The sequence below is a fragment of the Haliotis rubra genome, unplaced genomic scaffold, assembly GCF_003918875.1.
Source record: "Haliotis rubra isolate DU_JTF1 unplaced genomic scaffold, ASM391887v1 Scf189, whole genome shotgun sequence".
Taxonomy (NCBI): domain Eukaryota; kingdom Metazoa; phylum Mollusca; class Gastropoda; order Lepetellida; family Haliotidae; genus Haliotis; species Haliotis rubra.
The window spans coordinates 391,766-419,406 of NW_025765880.1; the positions used below are offsets into that span (position 1 = coordinate 391,766).

Sequence of the window (27,641 nt, forward strand, 5' to 3'; positions counted from 1 at the left end):
ATAATCAATTTGTTTTAAAACTTGGTTTTCTAATCCGCCCACACTGAAATACAATAACATCAATCAAAAACATTCTGTTTTATTCCGCCATCCAGAAATACGTCAAATGTTTGGGTTTGTTTAAAGATAACAAATTATCGTCGAATAAATCATTTCAGTTACTACAATTAAAACCTGTATGGATTCTTTAAATCTTCATAACAACGAAATATGAAGGATATTTACGTAGATAGATAATTTATGTACATGTGGGTATGACCAGATAATAGATATGGTCCCTGGTAGGATACATGTCATCGTATCCCAATGCGTGGATCGTTGCTCATGCTGTTGATCACTGGGTTGTCTGGTCCAGGTTTGATTATTTACAGACCGTCGCCATATAGTTGGCCATAAGTGAGTCATCATTAGTGAAATTCCCATAGATTTTCGTGTTAATTAATTCTTGCAAGAATAATTTTCATTAATTTTGCTTCGGTCGAATTGCTTTCAATACTTATCTACCAGTTGGGAAATCATCTCAGCTACATACACATAATTTCCATTCAATTTTCCGATGATTATTAAGAAAACTGCAACTATTTAAACAACATATATTCGACATACCAATCAGGTTTAACATGGCTGTCTATGGAATAGGTTAAATTAAGTTGTACTTATAGTGCTTAATCAGGTGTCATTCGATAACAAATCAACGGAAAGGTGAAAGAAAATTTATGTACACGTAGCTGAAGATGATTTCCAAGATTTTTGCAAAACATAAAAATAAAATGACTTCTACTCAATTTATGAAAATCATTCTTGCAAACCGTTAATTAACATGTAAGTCTATGGAGATTTCACTAATGATGACTCACTTATGGCCAACCGCTGTAGCTGGCATATTGCTGAGTGCGGCGTTCAACAACAAACATAATCAGTTTCTAAGGGGAAAGGGAAATAATACACGCTTTACACCCATATGATGTACAGACTCTACATTTCACAAAATCCTTTTTTGAAGATTTCTTACTTGTCAAATCTAGAGCAGTAAATTTGATGTATATAAAACCCAGTATGTTTTTCAGTTTTTTGAGTTTCGTGATCCAGCTCTAACGTCATATCCAAGGTTTCTACTTGACAAGTCAAGTCTTAACCATAGAGGCTTCGCCTATAAATCGTGTTCGCCATTTCAAAACATTTCAACACAACCGCGACGAGTAACATAACACTGAAAAATAAATGGATGACATATCAGGAGCGGATCCAGGATTTGGGAGAGGTAGGGTGCACATAAATCATGAAGTCCAAAGGTTAGGGGAAATGATCCTCGGGGAAAACAATCAGGGGAGAGGAGGGATGCGCACCGCTACCCCACTCTGAATCCGCCCCCTGCATATGTAAGTCGGTAGCTTTAACTCACTCACTCGTGTGGTGTTCTGCACTATGAACATTTTGCTTGAAACCAAAATTATTCGCCAAAATACGCCTGTTTTAGCAACGGAGGGAGTTTTCCTTGTTTTGGTATTCATATGGTATTATTTTTAGCAAAGTTGATGTGTATATTAGCCATCAATAATATAGTTAATTCACAGACATATTTAACAATTATTGAGATGTTATGTTTCACGTAAAGAGAGTTTTCGAGCTGAAACGAGCCACTTGGCAAAATTGGATCAATAACTGTTGCGCACGCATCTTCACGAAGTAATGGCGGACAACTTGAAAAGGTAAAATATTTGAATTTTTGTACCACGATCGGTATTTGTTTCGACTTGCATAGATTTTGATAAAACGATGAGTTAATTCACATGCTTCAAATTTTATAATGTTATTTTAGTTGTTTTTTAGTCATAATGAGTAGATCGGTATATTTTAGAGTTGAGTGTCAAAAATGACCTGAGAGACGTCATGTCATTGAAAACTTACTGTTTTGTTTTTGGATTTAAGAGAACTTGAATTGATTATATATGCATAAACTCTATGCACGACATTTGTATGCGCAATGTTTTCATGCTAAAAGAGACAGATACGCGCGAGATTAACAGCGGATTTATTCGCGTGTCACCGCCGTGTGACTCCGTGACCCCTCGTGTCACTCCATAGCGCTGCAACCTCAACTCTGCATATCAGTTTCTGATGAGTACGTATTGCATATCTTCCTTAACAATAACATAAGTTCGACTTTCACGAAATCTCAGAAAGTACCTTCAATGTACACATATATGTGCATTTTCCACTTTGTTGATATTCCATGAGGGAGTGGAGTTTGCCCTCAACATCGTTCTACATGTTCTAAAAGTCAGGGATTTGCTTAAAAATTGACAATGGACGCAACAAAATTTATTATTATATTTTGTAAAAAATCCAACCAAGTGACAATTATTAGGTATCACTGAGTTTGCTACTAGCTGGATTATGGTATTATTGGCAATTTAATTACTGTAACAATGTGATGATCATGATACACAATACAATAACAGTATTATTAATAAAATTTAAGTGTCTGGGACCCCCATTTTGTTGTCCAGGACCCATGAAAATTAAGAGTATGAGTCCCATGGACCCTCAAACACAGGACTCCATGTAAATCCCTGAAAAGTTGTATGTTTCTGAATCTGATTTATTACTCTGTAGGTCCTAAGTTCCTACGTATGTACAGAGGGAAGGAGGAGCATGTTTACAGTTAATGTTTGTAGTTCTCAAGAGCAGCTTTTGCCTACCTTTAGAATAGAGCATCACAAACTTTAAAAATACGTCATAATACCCTTTTACGTAATGTAATGTGATTTTGTTCGAAAGCATGTTCTCGAAACAATGCCTTATGACGCCTGCATGGCAACACGGTGGTCTAGCTCAGCAAGTGCGTATAAGCTCGGCTCACTGGTGTTTCATCTCTACTAGCTAAGTCATTGCATAAGCCTAACGATGTTGAGAGTTTCCAGAAGTTGTATACCGACTGATGCGCAATTATTTGCAAGCCCCAGTTTGAAATATTTTTCTTTTTTCACTAATACGCTCACATTTATTTGTATTACGGGGTGCTGAGGTGTTATGTTTTGTGTATTATTGTATTTTGTTTTTTTTATAGATTTAGCGAGAATGCGTTACACCAGTCTATATTTTATATATTCGATTATTCTAGCAATTTTTGCAAGCACCAGTTTGAAATATTTTTTCTTTTTCACTACTACGGCTCACATTTATTCAATCAGTTTCTTGTTATTAGTGAGTGGCACGTGTGTCACGGGTGCTGAGGTGTTATGTTTTGTGTATTATTGTATTTTGTTTTTTTTATAGATTTAGCGAGAATGGATACCGTCCCTCGTTACACGGTCTATATTATATATATTCGATTATTCAAAATGCAATTTTTCACATTAAGCATCAATGTAATTATTTAAATTATGTAAATATATTTTATATTTCGGTTTCTAAGTAACTATTAAGTCTAAATTATTTACCAATGTGAACTGACATACATATATATTTTTTTCATTCAGTAATTTGCATCATTACATAGAAAAGTTTTTTATTAGTATTTTATTTTTCGAAGCGGTAATAATGCATTACACTGGACACGTCAGTCATGTTTGTGCCTGTTAGGTCAATGCATTATTAGAATTATTTCAAGGGGTTAGGTACATTAGGGTTAGGGTTGAGGTTTAGGGTTTAGGGTTTAGGGTTAGGGTTAGGGACCTAATCCAATATAGTAGATACATGTCCGGTGTAATACGTGAGTACCATTTGTTGTTTTTCCTTTTGCATTTTAATACTGCCGGTTCGGTCAATGCATTCTATTTATTAGGATTATTTCAAGGGGTTAGGTTTATGGTTAGGGCTGAGGATTTAGGGTTTAGGGTTAGGGTTAGGGACCTAATCCAATATAGTAGGTACATGTCAGGTGTGAGTACAATTTGTTTTTCCTTTTTGCATTTTAATACTTTTTTTTTTCACACAAAAACGCGAAACCAAAAACGTCGAAAGTACGCTATGATATGGTTTAATGTAGAAATTTTGGGCTAATGGAAATTGGCCTGGAATTTGCACTCAAGCCTCTTTCACACGCAACATAAATTTTGTTCAGTAATGATTCGAAGGCTAACTCACCCTCGTGCCGTCACTACACATGCTCATGTCTCCCACGTTCCTTAGTGCGATCCACATTATCCTTACAGTGTTCCCTACATCACTTTTCTGTCACAAAATCACCGTTTTCTTATTTTTTCTGCATTAAATTTTTTTGATAAATGACGCTAACCAATATTTTTCTATGATTGGTCGGTTGTAATAAACCAATCATCAATTTTGAGATTTTAACCAATTCCCAACACTAGTTGCTTGGTGTGTGTTTGTCTCCCTTCTTGAAGACGCTTGAGATGTTTGCGTTCAGCCAGTCCTTGGGGAGTACTCCTTGGTCGATGGATAGTTGGAATATTTTGCTGAGGCCTGGTGAGATGTTATTCGCACATTTCTGTAAGATGGTATTTGGAATAAGATTTGGGCCACTGGCTTTGTTAATATTGAGGTTGGCCAGTAGTTTGGTTATGCCATTGGAGTCCATCTTGATGTCTTGGAGCGTATGTGTGATGGCTTTCCTTTCTATGGGTGGGTGATCTTCTTCTTTGTTCTCTTTCGTAAGGACTGACTGGAACTGGTCCGGGAGCACATTGGCTTTACTCTTGCTATCACTCACGGCGTTCCTTGTTTTTGAGGGGTGATACTCCGATATTGTCAAGTTTCCTTGATTTAATTAGGCGCCAGAAGGGTTTACTGTTGTTTCATTTCAATTCCCTCCTCGACATTATTGATGTATGTTCATTCTGCTTTTCTTAGAGTTTGTTTGCATTCGCGTTGGTGATGTCGGTAGTTGTTCCAGATCTTGGTGTGTTTTGCCTGCTTGTATAGCCAGTGTTTCTTTCTCAGCATTTTCTTTATGCTTCTGTTTACCCAGGGTAATGACTTCTTTGTGCTGGATAATCGGGATGGTACATTATTGTCTATGCTGGATGTTTTTCTTTCTTTAAAGTATTTCCATATGTCGTTGATAGCGTATTCTGCTTTGTTGTTTGTCATTTCGGTGATGTCGTTGGAGATGGTGTTGCAGTCATCTTTCAGCTGGACCCAGTTTGCTTGTGAGAACTTGTATAATTTCCGTCTCTTCTGTATGAGATGGTTTCAGTCATATCTGAGTAGTCGGAGCCAAGAAGTGTCAGTTAAGGGTGTTACTTCATCGAGACTTGAGTTAACCTATGGAGTTCCTCAAGGGTCGGTCCTTGAACCGATTCTGTTCCTGCTTTGTGTGAACTCACTACCAGCAGCTATAAATAAGCATGGTTGCAGCCACTATATGCAGATGACACCCAGCTCACTACCATCTTGAGACGGAGCTCACTTCTGGCAGACCTTCAGATTGTGGCTGACTGTGTGTCTGACATAAAGAGATGGATGACATCTGGAATGCTGCAGCTCAATGACAGTAAGACTGAACTGTAGATAGCCGGCAGCCATAGGCAGCTGCAGGGAGTATCAGTCTCTGGTGTCAAGGTGGCATCCTCTGTCATTCAACCTTGCTCTGTTGCCAAGGACCTTGGTGTGTACATAGACTCTAATCTCTCTCTTGATGTCCACATTAACCATCTACGTAAAGTCTGCCGTCACCATCTCAGAATCATTAGCTCAATCCGCCGATACATCACCACAGACTGTGCCCATGCCTTAGTAAGATCTCTTGTGCTTTCTAGACTTGACTATTGCAATAGCCTCCATGCTGGATTTAAACTCTATGCAAGTACAGAAACTCCAAACAATTCAAAATACTGCTGCCCATATTGTATGTCTGAAATCTAAGCGAGATCACATCACTCCATCACTCAATTTCTTACAATGGCTCCCTGTTAAGTACTGTGTCAACTTCAAAATCCTGTGCCTTGTATATAAATGTCTCCACAGTCAAGCTCCAGAGTATCTATCTGAACTTCTTACACTGGACACCCCTACAAGATGTCTAAGATCTCAGAATCAGCACTTACTTACAGTCCCTAAAGTCAGACTTGTCTCCTATGGTCAGAGGACCTTTGCCTACACTGCAGCATTGCTTTGGAATTCACTGCCAGTTGACATCAAATGTGCCGACTACTTCTCCCTAGCCTTCTCTTAGATCTTTTCTTCCTATTTAACTACAACTATTTGTAATCTCCTGTCTACATTGTACATAGACTTACCCTATTTGTAGTGCCTTGAGTGAGCATTGAATGCATGGATACAGGCACAGTTACAAATACCCACTATTATTATAATTATTATTATCCCTCGCCGCTCGTTTAGCGCGAAACGGGGGATATAGTATTAGGTCCGTCCGTCCGTCCGTACGGATTGGAAAATCTTAAGAACCGTTGACTGGATTCTTTTCATATTTGGTACCTAGGTTCATCACAGTAAAAGGAAGGTGCCAGTCAGGTTTGGTGACCTTGACCTTCATTTCAAGGTCACAAGGGGACTTTAACGTTTTACCTGCACGTTAAGCTATCTCAAGAACCATTCACTGGATTTTCTTCATATTCATTACCAAGCTTTATCTAGGGAAGGCGCAGGGCCCAGTCAATTTTGGTGACCTTCACATAATTTTCAAGGTCATGTCGACACTTGGAAGATTTCAGCATGTTAACCCGCATGTTAAGCTATCTCAAAAACTGTTTCCTGGATTTTCTTCATATTTAACCCCAAGCTTTATCTAAGGAAGGCGCAGGGCCCAGTTGATTTTGGTGACCTTCACATAATTTTCAAGGTCATGGGGACACTGCATAATTTAGCATGTAAACCTGCATGTTAAGCTATCTCAAGAACCCTTCACTAGATTTTGTTCATATTTAACACCAAGCCTTATCTAGGGAAGGCGCAGGGCCCAGTCAATTTTGGTGACCTTGACTTAATTTTCAAGGTCACAGAGACACTTTGAAGATTTCAGCATATTAACCTACATGTTATGATTGTCAGCGCGATACCTCAAGAGCCATTCACTGGAGTTTCTTCTTATTTGACACCAAGCTTCATCCAGGGAAGGCGCAGGGCCCAGTTGATTTTGGTGACCTTCACTTAATTTTCAAAGTCACAGAGACGCTTTGAAGATTTCAGCATGTTAAATCGCATGTTAAGATAGTCATCAAGATATCGCAAAAAATATTCAGTGGATTTTCTTCATATTTGTCACCAAGCTTCATCTAGGGAAGGCCCACCAATTTTGGTGACCTTCACATAATTTTTAGGGTCACGACGACACTTTGAAGATTTCAACATGTTAACCTGAATTGCCAGCAAGATATTTTAAGAACGGTTCACTGGATTTTCTTCATAGACTTTCAAGACCTCCCTTGAATGTTTTTCAATAAGCAATTTCTTTAGTTCTAGTTTTGCATATTTTATACACTATGACATTCATGTCAAGGTCAAAGTCAGTGTTGAAAATATGTGTGTGTTTGAACAACTAAACAGCAAGATATCAAGAGAGGTTGACTTGTCATGTTTTTGTTGACATTTAACTTCATCTTAAACTTTCTTTACTTTATAAGTTTGATTTGATAATTTGCGGCCTCACCTCAGTGACAATGCTTGTTTTTTCTAAGCTGCCTAGCGGTTAGAACAATCGAAAAAAACCCAACATTATCAGACAATAAAGGTATAGTTTTTTGATGACGTAACAATTGAATGATGTAATCCCGTCACTGTGCCATTCTAGTGTGCCCCCTCGTGATCGAACCATTTTACATTGCGTCACAATGTAAGCGACGTCACTATGCATGTCAGTTGTCATCGCCTCGTATGGCCTCTTACAGTAAACTACTCCGTTGCATCTCGTTTCTTGGTTTGCAGTTGCTTCACGCAGCTAACATCACTGGTGGAAACATTACGTTTATGTTTTCCGACGGTTAAAATGTGTGAATTTGACTCACAAGTTTTCAGTGACAAGGTAACGTTCGCAATGTTTACATTCCCACAATGCAATCGCTCTACCACCATGTATAGTGTAATAAAGCACACTTTCTTTACTTTCTGAACTATTATAATGTTAAAGCACTTGGACGCAAGCGTTCTTGTACTTTACCTATAATAGTTCAGGGCGAAAGTGGTCTTATCTCCAAGTCTGTCACAACCGCTTCATGATCTGATATCCCTGGAATCGACGTGTCTGATTTCACATTTGAGGGGTTGGACACAAATACAAGTTCAAGGAGATTATCTTCACGTGTTGGACAGTCGTGAACTTGGGTAAGGCGTAGTCCAGGAGACGTCAATCAGGGCCTGTTGAACCTTTCTGTATGGCACACTGGGGTGAACTGGTAGGCTGTTCCAGTTGATGTTAGGACAGTTGAAGTCCCCTGCTAAGATGGTCTGTTTAGAGTTTGCTGTGTCGTTTAGTTTCACAAGGGATTTCTCCAGTTCTTGGATGTCTTTCAAGTTTCTATATGGCATGTAGTGGTTTCCAATGTATAGTTGTATATTTCTGCAGGGGTTTATCTTTACCCATTCTGTCTCACAGTCGCCGATGAGGTCTTCCTCTTCTGTTGATGTTAATGTATCTTTTATTAGTGTGGGTTAAGTTAGACTAACAACTCTGAAATGAACATATTTTACAGAAAAAAAGTTCATATTAAAAAAAATAACATAAAATGAAAAGGAGCCCTGAAACTTCCTTCATTTTCAGAGACTAAACAAATCTACAGAGGGATAATTTCTTGGAATTTCACAACATGTACAAAGGTTCTTATCACCCATTACTGCTGAAATTTTGTGTGACAAGAATATTTATTGCCCCCAACACAACACACATACACATACACACACACACACACACACACCCCATCTGAAGCTGTTAAAATCTAGACTTACCACATTTTCTGACTTGCATGGGCTTTCTTGGATATCCCAAAGCGAGCTGAGTTTTACGTTCTGGTGATTTTGACGATTTCATTGCTCACGCTATATTGGAGGAGTACGTGCATGATCGAAGTGCACAAGCAGTTTCATCGGTAGGGCGGATGCCCAGTCGCTGTTGTGAGAAGTTTTATTGACAATGGAAATCCGGAAGTTAAGTTAAAAGCAAACAAACATCGATGTTATTTACCCGAGATCGTTAATACCACTTCTGATGCAAAATCAATTGCCTAAAAAACAAAAAAATCAGTTAGATCAGTCGATTGTTAGTGACAGGCAGTACATAAAAGGAAAGCCACGTGATCCCAACACTCTCTCGTAGTGCGGAGCGAAAAATATGGCTTACTGTCGAAAACCCATACAAAATCCCTGTATGTGGAGAGCGACAACAGTTTCGCCAATACGATGTCATCAAAGCTACTTTTATAGGAAACTCTTGATATTTCTGTGTGAAATAAATGAATATATCCTTTATCACTGACGGAATTACATCTTGGAAAACCCCTGACACGGGGATATATTTGCTTCAGGGTCTCTATGACAGACTAGGGTTAAGTATGTGTCAGTAACATGTAACAAATGTAAAATAAATATAATATATACAAGTTCCAATGTTGGGACTGAAATTTATGACATGATGGAAGACGTCAATGTTTAATTTATTGGAATTTGTATCCACTATTGTTACATCATTGCTTTTGTTTGTATTTCATGTTACCCAAGATAATTATTATTTCATATTCTTCCAAAACATTAACATCATGATTCCTGGTATGATACATGTCATCGTGTCCCAGTTGCGAACTTGCGTAGATCGATGCTCATGCTGGTGATCACTGGATTGTCTGATCCAGGTTTGATTATTTACAGACCGCCACCATATAGCTGGAATATTGCTGACTGCAGCTTAAAACTAAAGTCACTCACTCACTTATCAATGATATTATTATATTTTAAGAAATATCCTCCCATGTCATGTCTCGTATGACTTCTGATATGTTTTTCATTGATATCTTAACATGCTTAAAGGAGAATACTGGAAAATTGCAATAACTGCCTGTTAAAGATAAAGTCATCAGAAATATGTATCCCAATTTTTAATGCAAAAGTATTATCATTTATATTTTAATCGCGAAAACAGATTCTGCTGTCTCTGCTTTGGACATTATGCTTATTCTGCAAGCAGATATACATAAGCAGACTGTTGATTTTGTACAAAAATACATCATGTTTATTTCTTATTATTCAATTTATACTACATCATTACATGTTGCAGCTTACTGTCAGTGGTATTTTTTTTAAATTGATTAAATGAAGTCAAGTCAACCTCTAAACATTTATCAACAAATACAACGGCAAATGATAAAGTAAGTGTTTCATCATTGTTTTTCATTTTGTCAAAGTATGTGCATCGGCATCAGACTCACTATTTGTCAGTATTGTGTGCTGCAAAAGTAGTTCTGTATTCTCATTGGCTGACCTGATGTCATTCGAAGGTTATGACCACAACTATTTCCATCAGCTAAAACTAGGGAAATATACGTTGTCCTGATTAGTATTTTATTATTCACCAGTTGTGAGACATAAATTTTCTGTGCCGCTTATATTATCTCTGCTTGACCAGACTGGGATCTTGTATGGGGAGATAAGATAATGTGTTAATGAGAACTAGGATCCTAATATTTTTCAACAAAATATTTCCTTGTAGCAGTGTAATTTTTGTAGTACACAATTTCCGTTTTCCACCTTCTAAAGCATAATTATTTAAAAAAAAATATTTTCTGGGACAATCAATTGGTTTGTTGGACAATCAATCACATTTCACATATTTTCTTAGGGATTGGTAATTTATCATAGGGATGGGTGTGCTGGTTGGAACTGTATCACATTTTGCTTATTAATAAAATTGGTGATATATTATGTCGTCTATTTTAAAAAATGTTTTGACATCAAGTGGTGCCTCCATTTTGCTTGATTCTTCATCAAATTAAATTAATGTTTCTCTTGCAAGTTGTAAAATCGCTCGTATTCATAGTCTAACATCCATGTCAAAAATGTCGGGAACATGTTATACTGCTCCAGAATTCACATGATCCATGTCCACTGTTATCAGGTAAAATCAAAAAAGGAAGCCTTCTGCAATAGGCACATATGACATCATGTCGATACCCGCTTCTGCTCATTAACTGTCAGACGTTCCTGTAATAGGTGGAATAGGTTTTATGTGTTTATTGAGATTTTACAAACATTTTGGTCAAATTTAATCATGGAAGATTACCTTTAGAATGCTTTTACCCCATGGAAAATACAACTTTGGCGTTAGTATTCTCCTTTAAGATATGTTCAACTTACATTTTGACATTTTGTCATCTTAATCTATGTTGACCTTGTGACACTGACAAAAATATGGTATGTGTCACTTGTCCAGTTTCCATTCTTATTCTTCATGCGTGCAGGTATCAGTTATGTGGTAATATTATCTTGATCCCCCCAGTCTTATCTCTGATGTAGCTTGGGAAACAAGTCCCAGTAGGTTGACAAATGATCTGAGTGTCTAATCACAAGTTACATGGTCCAGCCTACAATGTATACCGTTATCTGAAACCTTTGTATTTTTGTTTAAATTTTGAAGTAGTGATTAGATTAAACTACAATGACCTCAACACACTCAATAATTTGACATTCATTCAACATGATCAAGCTTATGTTGCAAGCTGCGGATTAAACGGTGCTACAGGTTGGTGTGCAGAGTTGTGTCCCTTAGACTTCTAAAAACCTATGATTGTGGGTTCTATTCCACGATCCATGATGATTTTTGCCTCCCCATCATGGTGATATCCATTCTGTAATGTAACCAGAGTACTGTAACATGTTATATTTGGGATTACACATTCTCAGTAAAGTACAGATTCTAGTACCTTTTTGGGTTGAGTCCCATCCGAGATTCGAACCCACACCCTCAGAGTCAGGCACCTAATCGCTAGCAGACAAAGTCAGACGCCTAGACCGCTCAGCCACCGCTTTTTTTATTTTTATTTTTTTATGTCTTCATGTAAACTTCTTTGATTTGTATGATTGGTATATTGCAGAGAAGTTTGGACAAGAATTTTCCATAAAATTTATTGTTACGTTTCAACTTTAAACCAATTGTCATTTCCACAACGGTGGCAAAAATACTGATTTTGGAAAATCTAGACATAAATGTTGCTTAAAAACAGCTATGAAATGGAAAGAGTTAAGTGTCACATATGTGGCTGTTTATAAGTATATTTGTGGAGTAAATGGTCATTCTTCTAAGTTTGTTGTTGTTGTTGAGTTTTTAGCATGAATGTAAAGATAATAACTGAGGCAACCATAGCTTTTATCTCAAACAGTTATCAGAAAGGGATAAAGCATTGATTTGATCCTCCCATATTAGTTAAAATGCTTCAAAGAAATATTTGATTGTATAATCATAAATAATTCGTAAAAAGAGTTTGAGTACCTACGTGAGGCAGCTAGTTTGCTTCTTGATTTTTCTCCTTGAACAATTCAACTAGATTTCTAGATTTTATATAATGAATTTTTCATATTTATGATTATTTACGGTAACATGGATTAGCATTTCCGGGAGAGCCACAGTCACACGATTGCCTGAACCATGCCCTTTGCCGGTTGAGCCGCACCATTTTCAACTCTGTTTTTCTTAAATGTGGCTTTCCCGGGCTATAACCTCAGTTGCAGCCTTCTGAACCCTGCAAACAGTTGGAACCAACAAATAGGAAAATTTCTCAGTACTTATGGTTTTGCTTTCTAATGTCTAAATAAGGGGCGGCTTTCGAACACCAACAGCCACTCATCGTGTCAACATGGCAAAGCTAGCCAAACGGGCATGTTTGGAACTTACTTTAGATCAGAAATTGAAATTGATAAAAGACTTTGAGTCTATTCCTCAGCCATCACAAAAAGAACTTGCTTGACAATGAGAGATTTTCTCAAAATGCACACAGAAATGAAGCACTTCGCTTTGTCCAGCGAGATGTGTTTGCTGTCCCACATTGAGAACTTAGAAAGTGTCGGTGAGAAAATCGCTCTTGAATCGTCAGTTGAGAAGAAACAACCCAAAATGTAGTGAATAAAAGTGAATATGAGCTCAAAGGTAGTCACAGGTAACCGTGTCAGCTCTGCAATCCAGCATGGTGTCTAAACCGGAGTATTTTTTCTGTCCCGACGAGTACCGGTTTAGATAGCTTCCACTGTTTATTCATTATATTTTTCAAAGTAAAATGATGAAAGCTTTACATATTTATTACAATTCAATGCTGTATTATGCCTGTTGTGTTATTTCAGGGTGGCAATGTCCACACCAAAGTCCTCCAGAGGCGGAGGTGTCAGGTGCAGTCTGCCTGATGACCCACGCCCAATTTCACCAGATATGTTTGGGGACAGACTTCTCAAATCATCCCCATCCTTACATCAGGTAGGTTAACTGTCGGTCATGTGTTACTTGTATACTTGTGTTTCTTTTGAAAAATTCTTAGTGATCGTTGCTGCAAGAAATTTTCATACCCAGCTTGGGCAGGAGACAACCATGGGATTAGCAGTCGGAACCAATGATATGTTCCGTTTGTCACAACCCACAGAATGATATGAAATAATTTAAATTTTGGTGTTAAAATGGCCAAAGAAACACAACTGGACAGTTGTTGTTCGGATTGCACGGAATTTGCAAGGAGCTTGACATATTGGAGTGAAATGGTCAGGAATGTTCACTTTAAACATGTTAAAAGACCAGACAACCAGACGTTTATTTCCACTCAATGCAGTCTTAAGAAGTGTTGAAGTGAAAAAAATATTATTGTTCCTGGATTAGTCCTTCGTCCAGACTAGTCCAAGTACCTACACACACATACATGTATGCATCTCACTATATTATTTCAGTAATCTTGAAATCGACATTAAAACTCCATTCACCACATGAGAACATTTTTTTAAATATGTTTTCTTCAGAAATCATTGAGTCAATGAAACTGAAATTTTCACATATTTCTTCCCACTATCATGTCAGACCATGATGGCACCCCAATTTGTACAACAGTTTCGATTTGTACAGCCATATTGAATAGGGATATACATAGAGACCTGTATTTGAGGGTCCTTGGGACTCATACTCTTAATTTTCAGGGGTCCCAGACACTTAAATATTATTTTTAATACTGTTATTGTATTGTGTATCATGATTTTCACATTGTTACAGTAATTGAATTGCAAATAATACCATAACCCAGCTAGTAGCAAACTCAGTCATAACTTATTTTCACTTGATTGGAATTTTTACAAAAAGTATTTGGACTTTTTCTGAGCCCCTGTGGACACGCTAATAAAGTTTGTTGGGTCCATTGTCAATTTGTATGCGTATGGGACTCAGGAATTAGCGTCCTGTAAATCCCTGTTGAAATATATAGTTTGGGCCATTTTTCTGTCATCTTAGTTCAAAGTGTCATGAAATTTGGCACATTTGGTCAATTGGGCTCAACATAGAGGTTCTGTTTTCTTCTTCATTACTTTGAATTTTTTACCTTTATTTGACTTTTGTACTATGAAACATGCCCATAGATTTTCTCAAAACGCATTTCTACTTAGTGTACACACCTTCTCAGAAACTTAGAAATCCACTAAGCTAAAATTTCGCATATTTATTCTCATCAACAATAAATACTGAATTTATCCAGGAGATTTGGATCTGATATTCAGTATGTCCACCATGGCAGCCATATTGAAAAAGCTACAGAGTGCATGGTAATGATCTTAAACTTCTCTCAAAATGCAGGTTTGCATCTCTTGCACTGCTAGACTGACCAAGCTGAACTTTGGCATGTATGGTTCATGTTATGCATCATTTAGTTGATATATTAAACTATTGACATCATGTCCTGGTGAGCTACAGTGCCTTGACACTATTTTCTGCTTCAGTTATTCAGTGTATTACTTGGACATTATATTCATGTAATGTATATATCATTTATATGAATTGTAAATCAGTGTATTGTATTGTCAAAGAGCTTCTCTGCAACAGCTTACTTGGCAGCAGGGTTTTGTCAGATGCATATTGTGCCCAGTGTGCATAAATATTGTGAATTGATGTGGTTAATTTGCACAGTGAGCCCAAGTAAAATATTTTTGGCGTTTCCATGGCAACAAGTTCGACTTAGCCTGAAATTGTGGTTGTGCTCTTTTCCGGAGCTGAACTCTAAAACCGTTCAATGTTTCTTCACCAAACTTGGCACATAGATTGGTCCGGTGGTGTACTGGTGCCTTTTGGTAGTTTGGGAATTCTGAATAAAATATTTGTGACCTTTCCATGGCAACAAGTTTGACTTAGCCTGAAATTGTGGTTGTGCTCTTTTCCGGAGCAGAACTCTAAAACCGTTCAATGTTTCTTCACCAAACTTGGCACATAGATTGGTCCGGTGGTGTACTGGTGCCTTTTGGTAGTTTGGGAATTCTGAATAAAATATTTGTGACCTTTCCATGGCAACAAGTTTGACTTAGCCTGAAATTGTGGTTGTGCTCTTTTCCGGAGCAGAACTCTAAAACCGTTCAATGTTTCTTCACCAAACTTGGCACATAGATTGGTCCGGTGGTGTACTGGTGCCTTTTGGTAGTTTGGGAATTCTGAATAAAATATTTTTGGCATTTCCATGCCAACAAGTTAGACTTAGCCTGAAATTGGTGATAGTGCTCCTTTCTGGAGCAGAACTTTAAAAACCTTTCAATACTCTCCTTCCACTTTTCTATATACACACCTAAATATTTGACATAATCATAACTCGCAGACATAAATGAGTATTTTGAGTATTTTGCCATTGCGGGGGATATTGATGACTTTGTCTTCTTGTTGGACTGACCTTATAAAATGCTGGAAGATAAAAACTGTTTTCAAAATCTTTAAACATGTTAATTGTAAATCGGAAAAACAAATTCTGTATACACAAGCCACAAAATATTTCTGTAAAAAGTTACAATGTGTTTTTTGAGATATTTTAATTAGCTGTAAGTTTGTTATGGTAAATAGTAATTGACAATATGTGATTTTGGTCTGTTACATACAACATGTATAATACTTGGAATTGAAGGTCAGTATTGATTAATGTGATATTAAGCCCCATTGATTGTAAATTTACTTTTGAAAAATCCACTTAAAAGATTTTAGTTCTTTGTTTTGTTCTTGAAAAGCTTTAGATTTTGTTGCCATGGCTGCACAGCTGGTCTGTTCAATTAAACTTTGATGATCCAATATCTTGCACCTAGTTTATGCAACATAAATTTGTGCTGCATGCATAAATTCACATTCTTAAAAGATATAAAATACATTCTGTTTGGGTGGGAATCAGTATTATCGGTAAACCAAAGAACAAATGCTGATTTAAATGATTGAAAAAAATGAAGAAACTAAAATTTCCTTAAAACTAAAAGTAATCAATACCTGGCATGACATTAACACGGGCCCGGGCAGTGTGTTGCTGCCAGCCATCTTGTACCCCTCCTGTCAGTGGCTGACATGTCAGTGCTGACACATGTATTGATTCATCAGCAGATCGGTGTGGTAATCCTCGTGCTAGGAGCCTCGCTGCAGCAAAACTAGCTGTGAAAATTACATCAGTGTCAGCCCCTCAACACTGACACAGCTTTGTAATTTCTTAACCGAGTTTTCTGTCATACTTCTTGAGACAAAAACCCAGGAGTAGAATAACTGATTGAATTGATTGGCTCTTTGCTGGTTACCATGTAAACACCTCAAGATCCTACTGTGAATTATGAATGAGTTGCTAGGGACAGTATGTCTGAGTCAAGTGTAAACATCACATCAATAACACAGTTGTCAGTGATGGTGTAGTGTAATGGATGGATGGGTACGTCGTCTATGGTATGTCAATGGCAGATAGCAGGGGTGAACCCAGCAACAGAATGTCTCCAGTGGATGGTCACTTGTGAGTCTCACCTGGGGCATACAGCAGGGAGGATTGTCTCATCATACATCGTCTTGAATTTTGTTTAGGTTTCTTCAGGTAGGGAAAGGGTGATTCTTTTTCTGGTATGTTTTTGTCATTTTTTGTGATTACCGGTAAGATCTGACATTTTTATACCATTACTTTTTTTGTCATATGCTGGTTATCAACTGGTTGTTTAATTCTAATTGATGGTAGTGCCAGATTATATGTTTTATTGTGTGTATCTGTTACAAGTGTCAAAGAACTGTACATACATTGTTGTATTTATGAAGTTCACAAGATCAACTAGCTAGTTTTGATTCCAAACCTTCATTGGCACGTGTGATTTATAACATTTATTTTCCTGTTAAGCTGCCTCATGTAAAGACTTCTTTAATGACTATAAATCTTTAGATATTGATCACAGGTTTTGTGCTACAGAATTTTAATCTTTCAAACTTCCGTTCAATATTTATGGGCTTGATATTTTCTCTGCATAAGGCTGTTTATGGTGCCAGTTTGGAATATTATTGTAGAGATCTGATACAAACCCTTTTCTTTGGCAACCATGAAATAACTTAATGAGCTAAATGCTTCCCTGGGAATAGGCAACTTCACATTCCTATTTTCGTTAATAGATTATCACTTTATCAAATGATGGTTTTTTATTTTGTTTAGAGAGTGGTACTTTGTTACCTTTGATAGGCATTCTATTTGAATGTTTTTTGGGATGCCAGTATCAGATGTCATGTGAATCATCAAAACAGTATGATGATAATTGGGTGTTCAAATATAGCATGGAAACTTTGTCTGGAGGGTTCAGACTGTCTTAAACTGGCCCCTTGTTTAGAAACAGAACATGATTGTATATGAGTCTGTACTTTTGTTTCATAAGAAGTGTTGCGTGTTTGGTGGTTCCCTTTGGACTGTTTTGTTTTACTTCCCAATATATACATTTGTAAATTAATTTTGAAAGTTGTTAAAAATTTGTGTTGCTTATGACGTGTGTATGACACATTTAATAATTTTACATCTGTTTTGTCCTTGATAGCCGGGTTCCAATTAGTGAGGTGATGGTTGAGTTTGCTTCATAAGAGTATTTAAGACCCAGTTATTGCCGAGAGTACAGTATGCACTGACCTGTGGACATTCCAGGGTCCATGAATGGCATTTAGAAGTCATACACACAAAGGTACTCTGTCTCACAGTCCCTCCACCTCATTATTTCCCCTACGGCCTTGCCCTCTCTGCAGTGCTAAAGCCCTAAATGCAGCAAGTCTAGATTTCCTCAGGTTCAGGATCACCCTCTTTAATATGGCTCTTTTTATCCCCTGCCGCACGTTTAGCAAGAAATGAGGTGATATAACATTAGTTTCCGTTCGTCCATACGTACGAATTGGAATATCTTAAGAACCGTTGACTAGATTCTTTCTTACTTGGTACCTAGGTTCATCACAGTATGCGAAAGGTCCCAGTCATGTTTGGTGACCTTGACCTTCATTTCAACGTCCGAAGGGGACAACATTTTACCCTTGTCAGCGGGATATCTCAAGAACCGTTCGCTGGATTTTATGCATATTTTAACGAAACTTCATATAGGGAAGTCACAGGGCCCAGTTGATTTTGGTGACCTTCATGTAATTTTCAAGGTCACAGTGACACTTTGAAGATTCCAGCATGTTAACCTGCATGTTAAGCTTGTCAGCGGGATACCTTAAGGACCATTCACTGGATTTTCTTCATATTTGACACCAAGCTTTATCTAGGGAATGTGCAGGGCCCAGTCGACATGGCAACACTTTGAAGATTTCAGCATGTTAAGATTGCCACTGAATTTTCTTCATAGACTTTCAAGATTTCTCTTGAATGTTTTTTGATAGCAATTTCTTTATTACTGTTTTTGGCAAATTTCATACACGATGACATTCATGTCTAGGTCAAAGTGAGTCTTGAAAATATTTGTGTGTTTGAACAGCTAAAGTCTGTGCTCCCCACCTACAATCTGTATGTAACATGTTGTACACGGAAAGACAAGATCCTTGACTTGTGTTATGGTAACATCAAGAACGCCTACAAATCATATAGTAAACCACCCCTAGGAGCTTCGGACCACAATTCTGTGTATTTGCTGCCCATATATCGTCAAAAGTTAAAAACAGAGAAGGCTATTGTTAAGACTGTCAAATCATGGAACAGAGAATCTATTGAAACCCTACAAGGAAGTTTTGCGTGTACAGATTGGGACATGTTCTATGATGCAGAACAAACATTAGAAGGAATGTGTGACGTCATTACGGATTATATAAATTTTCGTGTCAACAACATAATACCAGAAAAAGAAATCAGAATTTTCCCAAACAACAAGCCCTGGATCACAAAAGAAATGAAATCTTTATTAAACGAAAAGAAACGAGCATACATGAAGAAAGATAGAATAAAACTCAAATGCATACAGGAGGACATCAATCTTAAAGCTCGTAGTGTAAACTAGCGTACAAAGAGAAAGTTGAGAGACAGTTTCAGCAAAACAATCTGCAACAAGCCTAAAGAACTCAACGACTACAGGCCAGTTGCTCTCACATCTGTAGCAATGAAGTCGCTAGAACGCATCTTGTTGAGACATCTCAGACAGGAAGTTGCCGACATACTGGACCCACTTCAGTTCGCCTACAGGTCAAGGAGAGGAGTTGTTGATGCCACACTGTCACTCCTTAATAATGTCTAGAAACATCTAGAGACACCTAAGTCATACATCAGGATCCTCTTCGTTGACTTTCATCTGCGTTCAACACTATCCAGCCACATGTCATGATACAGAAACTGTTAGACATGGGCGTTAACTCATACCTCATCAAGTGGATCGAAAACTTTCTTGCGGACAGACAGCAGTACGTGAAAGTTAACGGGGCTGTATCGAGTAAACGGACCACCAACACTGGTGCACCACAAGGCTGTGTAATATCTCCTGTTCATTTCACCCTCTACACTAATGATTGTGCAAGCTCGAATTCAAACTGTTCAACTGTAAAGTTCGCTGATGATGCAGCAATTGTCGGCAAACTGAACGACACTGATTCTGAAGAACTGTATAAAGAGGACATTAATCATTTTACGACTTGGTGTGCAGAAAACCACTTACTCTTAAATGTCACAAAAACAAAGGAACTGATAATTGACTTTCGAGTAAACCCACAGAAATGCTTCCAGTGATAATCAACGGTGAATGTGTTGAGACAGTGTCGGAGTATAAGTATCTGGGAACCTTCATTGACTCTAAGCTGAACTGGAACTCTAACACTGAAGCCCTATACAAAAGTGTCAACAACGTCTTCATCTCATGCGTAAACTCAGAGATCTATTAATGTTAACCCATCTGTGATGTCATCTTTTTATGTAGCATTTATTCAGAGTATTTTAACATTTTCCTTCAATTGTTGGTACGGGTCTCTCTCAGTTCATCTCAAATCTAAAATAGACAAAATTGTTAACACTGCAAGTAAAATCGCTGGAGTCAGATTTGAATGTTTATCATATATGAGCAGCAAATCGTGAATCAAGCTGTCAAAATCATATCTGACGGTACTCACTACTTAAATTCGGAATACAACCTCCTCCCTTCAGGCCGCCGCTACGAAGTTCCAATTGTGAAAACTAAGAGAGCCTGTACATCCTTTATTCCAAGTACCATATCTCTCTTAAACAAATGTGAAGATACCTAAATCGAAGAATTTATGTAAATATGTTTGGTATCTCTCTAATGTGTCAGTAGCTCTGCTGATGTAACACAAATTCCTGAAAAGGCATTAAAGTATTATTCTATTCTTCTGTTCTTCTGTTCTTCTGTTCTTCTATTCTTCTATTCTACAGAGCAAGATATCAAGAGACATTGACTGGTCATGTTGACTGGTCACATTTAACTTCATCTTAAACTACCGACCTTCACTTTTACTACTTTTTAAGTTTGATCTGATAATTTGAGGCTTGGGATAATGCCACCTTAGTGACAACTGCTTGTTCAGTTTAAAACAAACTGTGTATTTCCATCAAAATTGAATATATTGTTATCATACACATAAAGGGTGAAATGTTATGGATTTCAACTTCTGTAATATGACTGACTGACTGAGTTTGGTTTTACGCCGCTTTTAGCAATATTCCAGCAACATCACGGCGGGGGACACCAGAAATGGGCTTAACACATTGTGCCCATGTGGGGAATCGAACCCGGGTCTTCGGCGTGACGAGCCAACGCTTTAACCACTAGGCTACCCCACCGCCCCCTGTAATATGAGGGATACCTTTCAAAGTATTTTGAGTGAAGGACTAAGAACATACTAAAAAATGTCATGTCCTTCATATAACAGAAGTAAATTTCCATAAATTTGCACCCCTTATTCCAAGGCCCCGTTCTTTTCACTGTCTAACTATCATACATTAACATGAACATATGAAAATCTAAAGTTGCTTTTTTGGAACAGGGGTCCCTTGAAGATCGGGTTAGAATTGATCTACAGTAACACATGTGACTAAAGAGGCCAGGTGGTCAGGCTCGCTGACTTGGTTGACACATGTCATCGCATCCATGTGTAGATCTATGCTCATGCTGTTGATCACTGGATTGTCTGGTCCAGACTCGATTATTTACAGACCACCATATATCTGAAATATTGCTGAGTGCGGCATAACACTAAACTCACTCACTTTTGGAACAGGGTCTCATCATTGCTCAGTGACTCAGCTGGTTGTGTCTTGAAGCCCACATGGCATAGATTGTTTCTGCTTAGTTTTGTCCAGATTCAATAAGTTATAAGCTGCTATGACTAAAAGTTGAATATTGCTGACATTTGCATTATAAATATTCACTAATTCACTAACTTTCCTCACTTCTTTGCAGAAATCTCAGCTGAATAACAAACACCTAAACATCTCGGGCAAACCCATGTTCATGGAGAAGATGGTGTTTGGAAGCCCCTCGTACCCCTCCCCACTGGATCGGGTGCGCACGGGGCGCAGGGACCGGGCCTTACAGATGGGGATAGCTGCCAGCAGAGAAGAGTCCTTCGAAGCCAATCAGTCCTTCCCCAAGGTCACTAAGTCAAAACTACAGCCTGATATACCTGCCACACCAGTCAACCTTAACAACTTTCAATGTGAGTAGCCTATTTCCACTTGGACTTCTGTGTGTGGAAGTATTTTGTGTGTGTTGCATCGCATTGTCTTTTGTGTTTGCGTAAGAACATCTCTGTGTTGGTTATTGACATCTTTGTTAAAGTTACAAAACCTGTGGACCTGAAACTTTGTATGAATGATCCCTGCTGTGGTGTTACTGAAAATTGCTGACAGATTTCTGATCTAATTGTAAACACGGCCACTAAATTGACAATGACATTTTTGGCAATATTCAGGTATTTCATGATATATCCAGCAAGTTGGTGTCATTACAGAATAACATGACAAGGTTTCAGGACATATGTTGAGTATTCTGCTGTATCAAACCTGACCTCTGACGTACTGTCCCACTACTTCCAGTTATATTGCATTTTTTTGGCATCTTCCCTGATACTACAAGGTCTCTGATGCTGACCCCCTACAGCAGTGAGCCTAGCTAAGGTGTCTCTGAAAATTCCACACTGGATTTTAAGTGATATTTAGACATGACCATGGCTGCCATGCTTGGAAACTCATTTAGGGTTATTAATGGGACTTCTTGTATAAAACATATTGAAATTTTGTATGAGGGGTGTTCGTGGGTGTTACATATGTGTTCAGTTGTTGGCAAAGTGAGTTTTATCAACATAGATTCAAAGTAGGAAAACCACAACTTAGACTTCACCTTGTTTTGCCTGCCACTATTTTCCAAGTGAGTTATGTGCCTGATATTACAGTGCTGACATTTCTTTCTGGCATGAAGTAGGTGTTGGCATATGGTTGATTAACTAATCTGAACTCAGTACAAGAGAGTCCAACAAAAAATTCCACCTCTATCACATGCCTTAATTGATGAAAACATTATATTTTCATCTCTGGCTCCAGATAGATTTGAATACCTTTGTTTAATTTTCAGTTATTTAGATTTGCTCAAACCTGTATTTTGGCATCACTTTCAATAATTTCAGTGCTAGAAATCATGGTAATAATACTTGATGCAGTGTGTACTGGCAAAACAATGGAACTGATGGTTTTTTACATTTTACAGGGTTAAGGGACCAATGTAATGGAGGGTCATTTGTTTCTGTTTTGGATTCATGTAGTTTTTACATGTTAGTGCTACTTGGCCTTAATGTATGATTAGAAAGCCATGCATTTTCACATACATTATCTCTGTGTTGAAGGTGATGGTTTGAATGATGTCAGCTTTTCTCCGGGACTCTGCAAGGGGTCATTTGCGGCAACCCCTGACCCTTACTCAAGTGGCATGTCACTAAACCAGAGCTGGTCATTCTACAACTACATCGGGGGTGGTCAGTCTGGCATGGCCTTCCCTACCACTGTGAGGAACCCAAACAAGGCCATCTGTACCATAGATGGCAATACGTCCGAGGTAGGTTGAACTGAGACTCAACTGAGATGGATGTGAGAGATGAATATTGAACAAGACATTATGCAGATTTATTCAAGTGTGCTGTGTATATATCATAATATGGATGTGAAAGAGGATCATGTTTTTCATTATGCGACATTTCACAATAAGGACATGTAGGAAAAATGGTGTGTTGTTTTGGTTTTTAGTGGTTTCTTTTAATGATACAGTCAAGGATACATTTACAAGTACACATTTATATGGATCAAAGTTGGAAGTATTGATTATCTTAATTCAAAATTCAAACTGAATTGTTTGGGTAAACATTCATGCATTCAGTTGGTGAAGCTGAAGCTCATGGTTAGATCCCATCATGCATGGCTTGGTACACACACACACACACACACACACATACACACACGCACACGCACTCACTCGCCACTCGCTCCAAACACAATCGCCCTCGCCTCACCCACTTCACTTCGAGAGCGGAAGGTCACGGGTTCACTCCCCGGCCGCATCATACCAAAAGACGTTAAAATATGGTACTTGTTGGTCCCTGCCTGGCGCTTGGCATTAATGGGTACAACAAGGATGGGTCAGCTCGGAGTCAGTATAATGTGTCTGAGTGGGGTATTCATGCTTCACTGTGGCATGGTATCTCAGTGGGTTAGCACTCTTAAACCAGCTTAAGCCTGGGCTAGTACAAGCACCAACACATACACACGCATGCACGTTGTCATATGAGCGAAATATTCTCAAGCACGACATTAAACCCAATTTCACCTCACCTCACCTCTTTTTTATGTAAATTTATTGTTCAATTTTATCTTGTTATTACAGATCCTAGTGGCGAATGAAATGGCATGTGAGTTGTTTAGTTACGAGCAGGATGAGCTTCTTGGGAGGAGGCTCCGAGATCTCATCCACCTGAAGCCCCGTGACCAGCAGACCATGGTGGAGTCTCACCTCGAGTTGAATGGAGAACTCATTGACATCTCAGGCAAAGTGGTAAGTTGCAGTGAAATCAACACAATCACTCATTCACTTCTCTGTGTAGATTATGTGTAGCTAGTGGTATCATGTTGAGAAGTATTGCCTGCCATACCAAACTTTGGTCCATGTTACTTATCATTCAGGAATACTACTATAATGCTGCTGATTGTATGTTGAACCCCAGTTTCTTAATCCACTAAATGGCTTTATCAAATCAAAGTACGTTTCACAGTCAATTCAAAATGGAAGGGTAACAATATATTGTGATGTTTCGGTGTAGGTTCCAAGACTGTCAAACTCATGGTGAGACTCGCCAATCACTTGCTTGTTAACGGTGTTAGAACCTGCACCAAAATGTCACCCTCACTGTTAAAAGAAGTTGTTCATCCATATGTTGTTACCCTTCCTTACTGCTCCAACTTCTGAATGCCTCTCAAAGAAGTTAAAATCAAAATGACATACCGAATTAGGCTAATAATAGCCTGTGTTTATTTTCCTTCAATGGATGAAGCCACTAAAGTGAATGTATAGCTTTATTAGCACATGATAGTCTCACCGTTAATAGTGGACATGGTTATTGTGGATAGTCTACTTGTAACCAAAGAATCCACCTGGATAAAGCACAGATGGAGCTCTAGTGTTATTACGTGAATGTGATGATAGTCTCACTGTTAATAGTGGACATGGTTATTGTGGATAGTCTACTTGTAACCAAAGAATCCACCTGGATAAAGCACAGATGGAGCTCTAGTGTTATTACGTGAATGTGATGATAGTCTCACTGTTAATAGTGGACATGGTTATTGTGGATAGTCTACTTGTAACCAAAGAATCCACCTGGATAAAGCACAGATGGAGCTCTAGTGTTATTACGTGAATGTAATGATAGTTGCAGAAAAAGCTCCTTTACATGCAGATGTCTTGCAAGGTGACACAGAAGGACTGCTACTATGTGTCTGTTTGGTTGTTCAGGTGGATGTAGTGGACAGTAATGGACTTATCCTCCCTGTGTCAATGTGGGTGAAAAAGCTGGAGGTCCTGAAGGACCCAAGATGCCTGTGTGTCATGGAGCCTGTTGAGAGAACTGTTGCCACGGTCAAGTTTGATACAAAGGTGAGGATGCAAGCCAGTGGTAATCTGTTAGTTCCATTGTATAGGGACTGTGTTGATCTGCTACATGTTCATTCCAACTGACTTGATTGACAGGTATTTGTCAAGTGTTCACTTCCTGTGCATGTATTCTCAGGAAACTGAGCCCATATTTGTTGTACCTTACTCTGCAGGCTGCAGGCTGTTTTGCACATCTCAACTTCACTTGTCATTCATTGTTCCATATATTGCCTGCGAGCACTATCAGGCGTTCAAAAGGAACTGCAATGGGCCATGCATGACTCCTTCGTGCTTTCATTTTCAAAAGCCAGTGCAGCAGTGCGTTGTAAATAGAAAAAATAACATCTTCCTGAACTCTTATCTCCTGAACTTGTTGCTACACAGTCATTTTTTGTTGCAATTTTGAGATGATGAATTTTTATTTGGCAAACCTGGAAATGGTAAATGGTGAAAACTGGTGAGTATATTGTTGACATGCTTGGGATTGCCAATAAGTGACCTGCTGGAATGTTCCTGCTACTACAGGGAAGCAGTCTTCATACACAATATGATCAAATAATACATTCAGTGATATATTTACAGGGCTGCATTTTGGGCTGTGACCAGACCTTGGCTTCGCTGTATGGCTTCCCAAACCCGGAGGAAGTTAGTGGGCTTCATATGAAGGATCTGATACCAGCCTTCAAATGTCCTGTCTCCAGATTGTCACTAGATAAGGTATACCATATATTCATCCTCCATTCTCATCATTTCACAGTTTAAAGCTCTACAGAAGCCACAAATTCAATGTGACTTACCAGTAGGGACACCAAATAGGTTTGAATTGTCAACATGTCTTCCTCAGCAACCTACTTGAAAAATCCGTTTATGGCCTTTATTACTACTTATTTCAAAGTGGAAAATGAAACTGTACATGCGAAGTTACTAGTCTGGTTCCACATAAATATTCTGAGATTTTTTGCAGTATTTTAAATTCGAAATTGATTACCATTGTCTTGTATATCAATGCTGACAGTGACCTATTGACCACATATCCACATATGATGATCCTACTTTTTATTATTTAGTAGTAGAAAACCTTGGAGTCAAACTTTGTGTGCAGACTCTTTCAGTGGTATCACAAACCCTAGTGTACAGTTGACAACGCCGTGCACTTAAAAGAACTGACAGATCCGTTGGTAAATGACCAGATTGTGGCCACATGAATATCCAGCTGTAAAAGGGTACCTTGTAAGGATGGGAAAGCCACATTGACTTGGTGTGCCTAATGGTGGCATTAGTTGTATGATCCCCAGGGAGTTGAGATTGAAAATATGATGTGTCGTTGAGATTGACATCTAATGATTGAGGGAAAAACAAAGCGCCTTTGAGCAGCTGAGCTGGATATTGGCGCTGTACAAATATTAGTGTGAAGATATGTATGTGTATATTTGTGTTTGTGTCATTGTTATTCCCTCTGTATAACATTAAGAGCATGTTTTGTAACCTTTGTTTCACCTCATCTGGTTAGGACACTCGGAAGCAGCGAGCCACAGGGAGGACACGCGATGGGTCCATGTTTCCCCTTAGTATTGTGGTCAAACCTACGGATGAGGATCGAGACAGGAGGAACATCCCCCCAGATGAAAGTAGGGAAGATTGCATTCAGTATATCTCACTCTAAGAGGGAATCAATTTGGCTTAGCGAAATGTGGCTGGATAGAAATATATACTGTATTTGCAAGCATGCCACAAAACAAATTTGTATGGCCTTATTTCAAATGTGACTTCTGTGCAGACATGTAAATGATTTTGAAGCATGGTGGTGTTCATGTCTCAAGAATTAAACCAGAAAGACAGTGTTGCTTCAATATTCCACTCCACTAATTTAACCTTGACATGCAACTACAGTCATCCCTCGCAATAACGCTCTTCGCGATACCGCGGATTCGGTTAAACTGCGGGGTAATCCGTGGCTCCCATAAAAAAAAGTTGCCCAGTGATCACACATATTCACGTGATCGAAAATAGCACATCAACAAATCCGCTGTTGAGCTCTGGTTAATCACGTAGTAAACTAGTGAAATTCAGTGCGGATTGCAATTAACAGTGTTTATCGTATATATCCATGTTTTTTCAGATGCTTAAAACATGCA

General features: G+C 38.3%; 1 protein-coding gene across 1 annotated transcript in view; it reads left to right on the forward strand.

The window, feature by feature from the left end:
• The first annotated feature begins 1,676 nt into the window (after nt 1–1,676).
• The window catches only part of LOC124274196 (PAS domain-containing serine/threonine-protein kinase-like), a 48,768-nt gene continuing 22,803 nt past the window's right edge, over nt 1,677–27,641 (forward strand). Inside the window, exons 1-8 of the mRNA XM_046709503.1 lie at nt 1,677–1,709; nt 13,240–13,369; nt 21,775–22,030; nt 23,213–23,421; nt 24,244–24,411; nt 25,369–25,509; nt 26,089–26,223; nt 27,017–27,134. Of these exons, the coding sequence (XP_046565459.1) occupies nt 1,690–1,709; nt 13,240–13,369; nt 21,775–22,030; nt 23,213–23,421; nt 24,244–24,411; nt 25,369–25,509; nt 26,089–26,223; nt 27,017–27,134 (1,177 nt within the window). The 5' untranslated portion in view covers nt 1,677–1,689. The remainder of the gene's footprint in view (nt 1,710–13,239; nt 13,370–21,774; nt 22,031–23,212; nt 23,422–24,243; nt 24,412–25,368; nt 25,510–26,088; nt 26,224–27,016; nt 27,135–27,641) is intronic.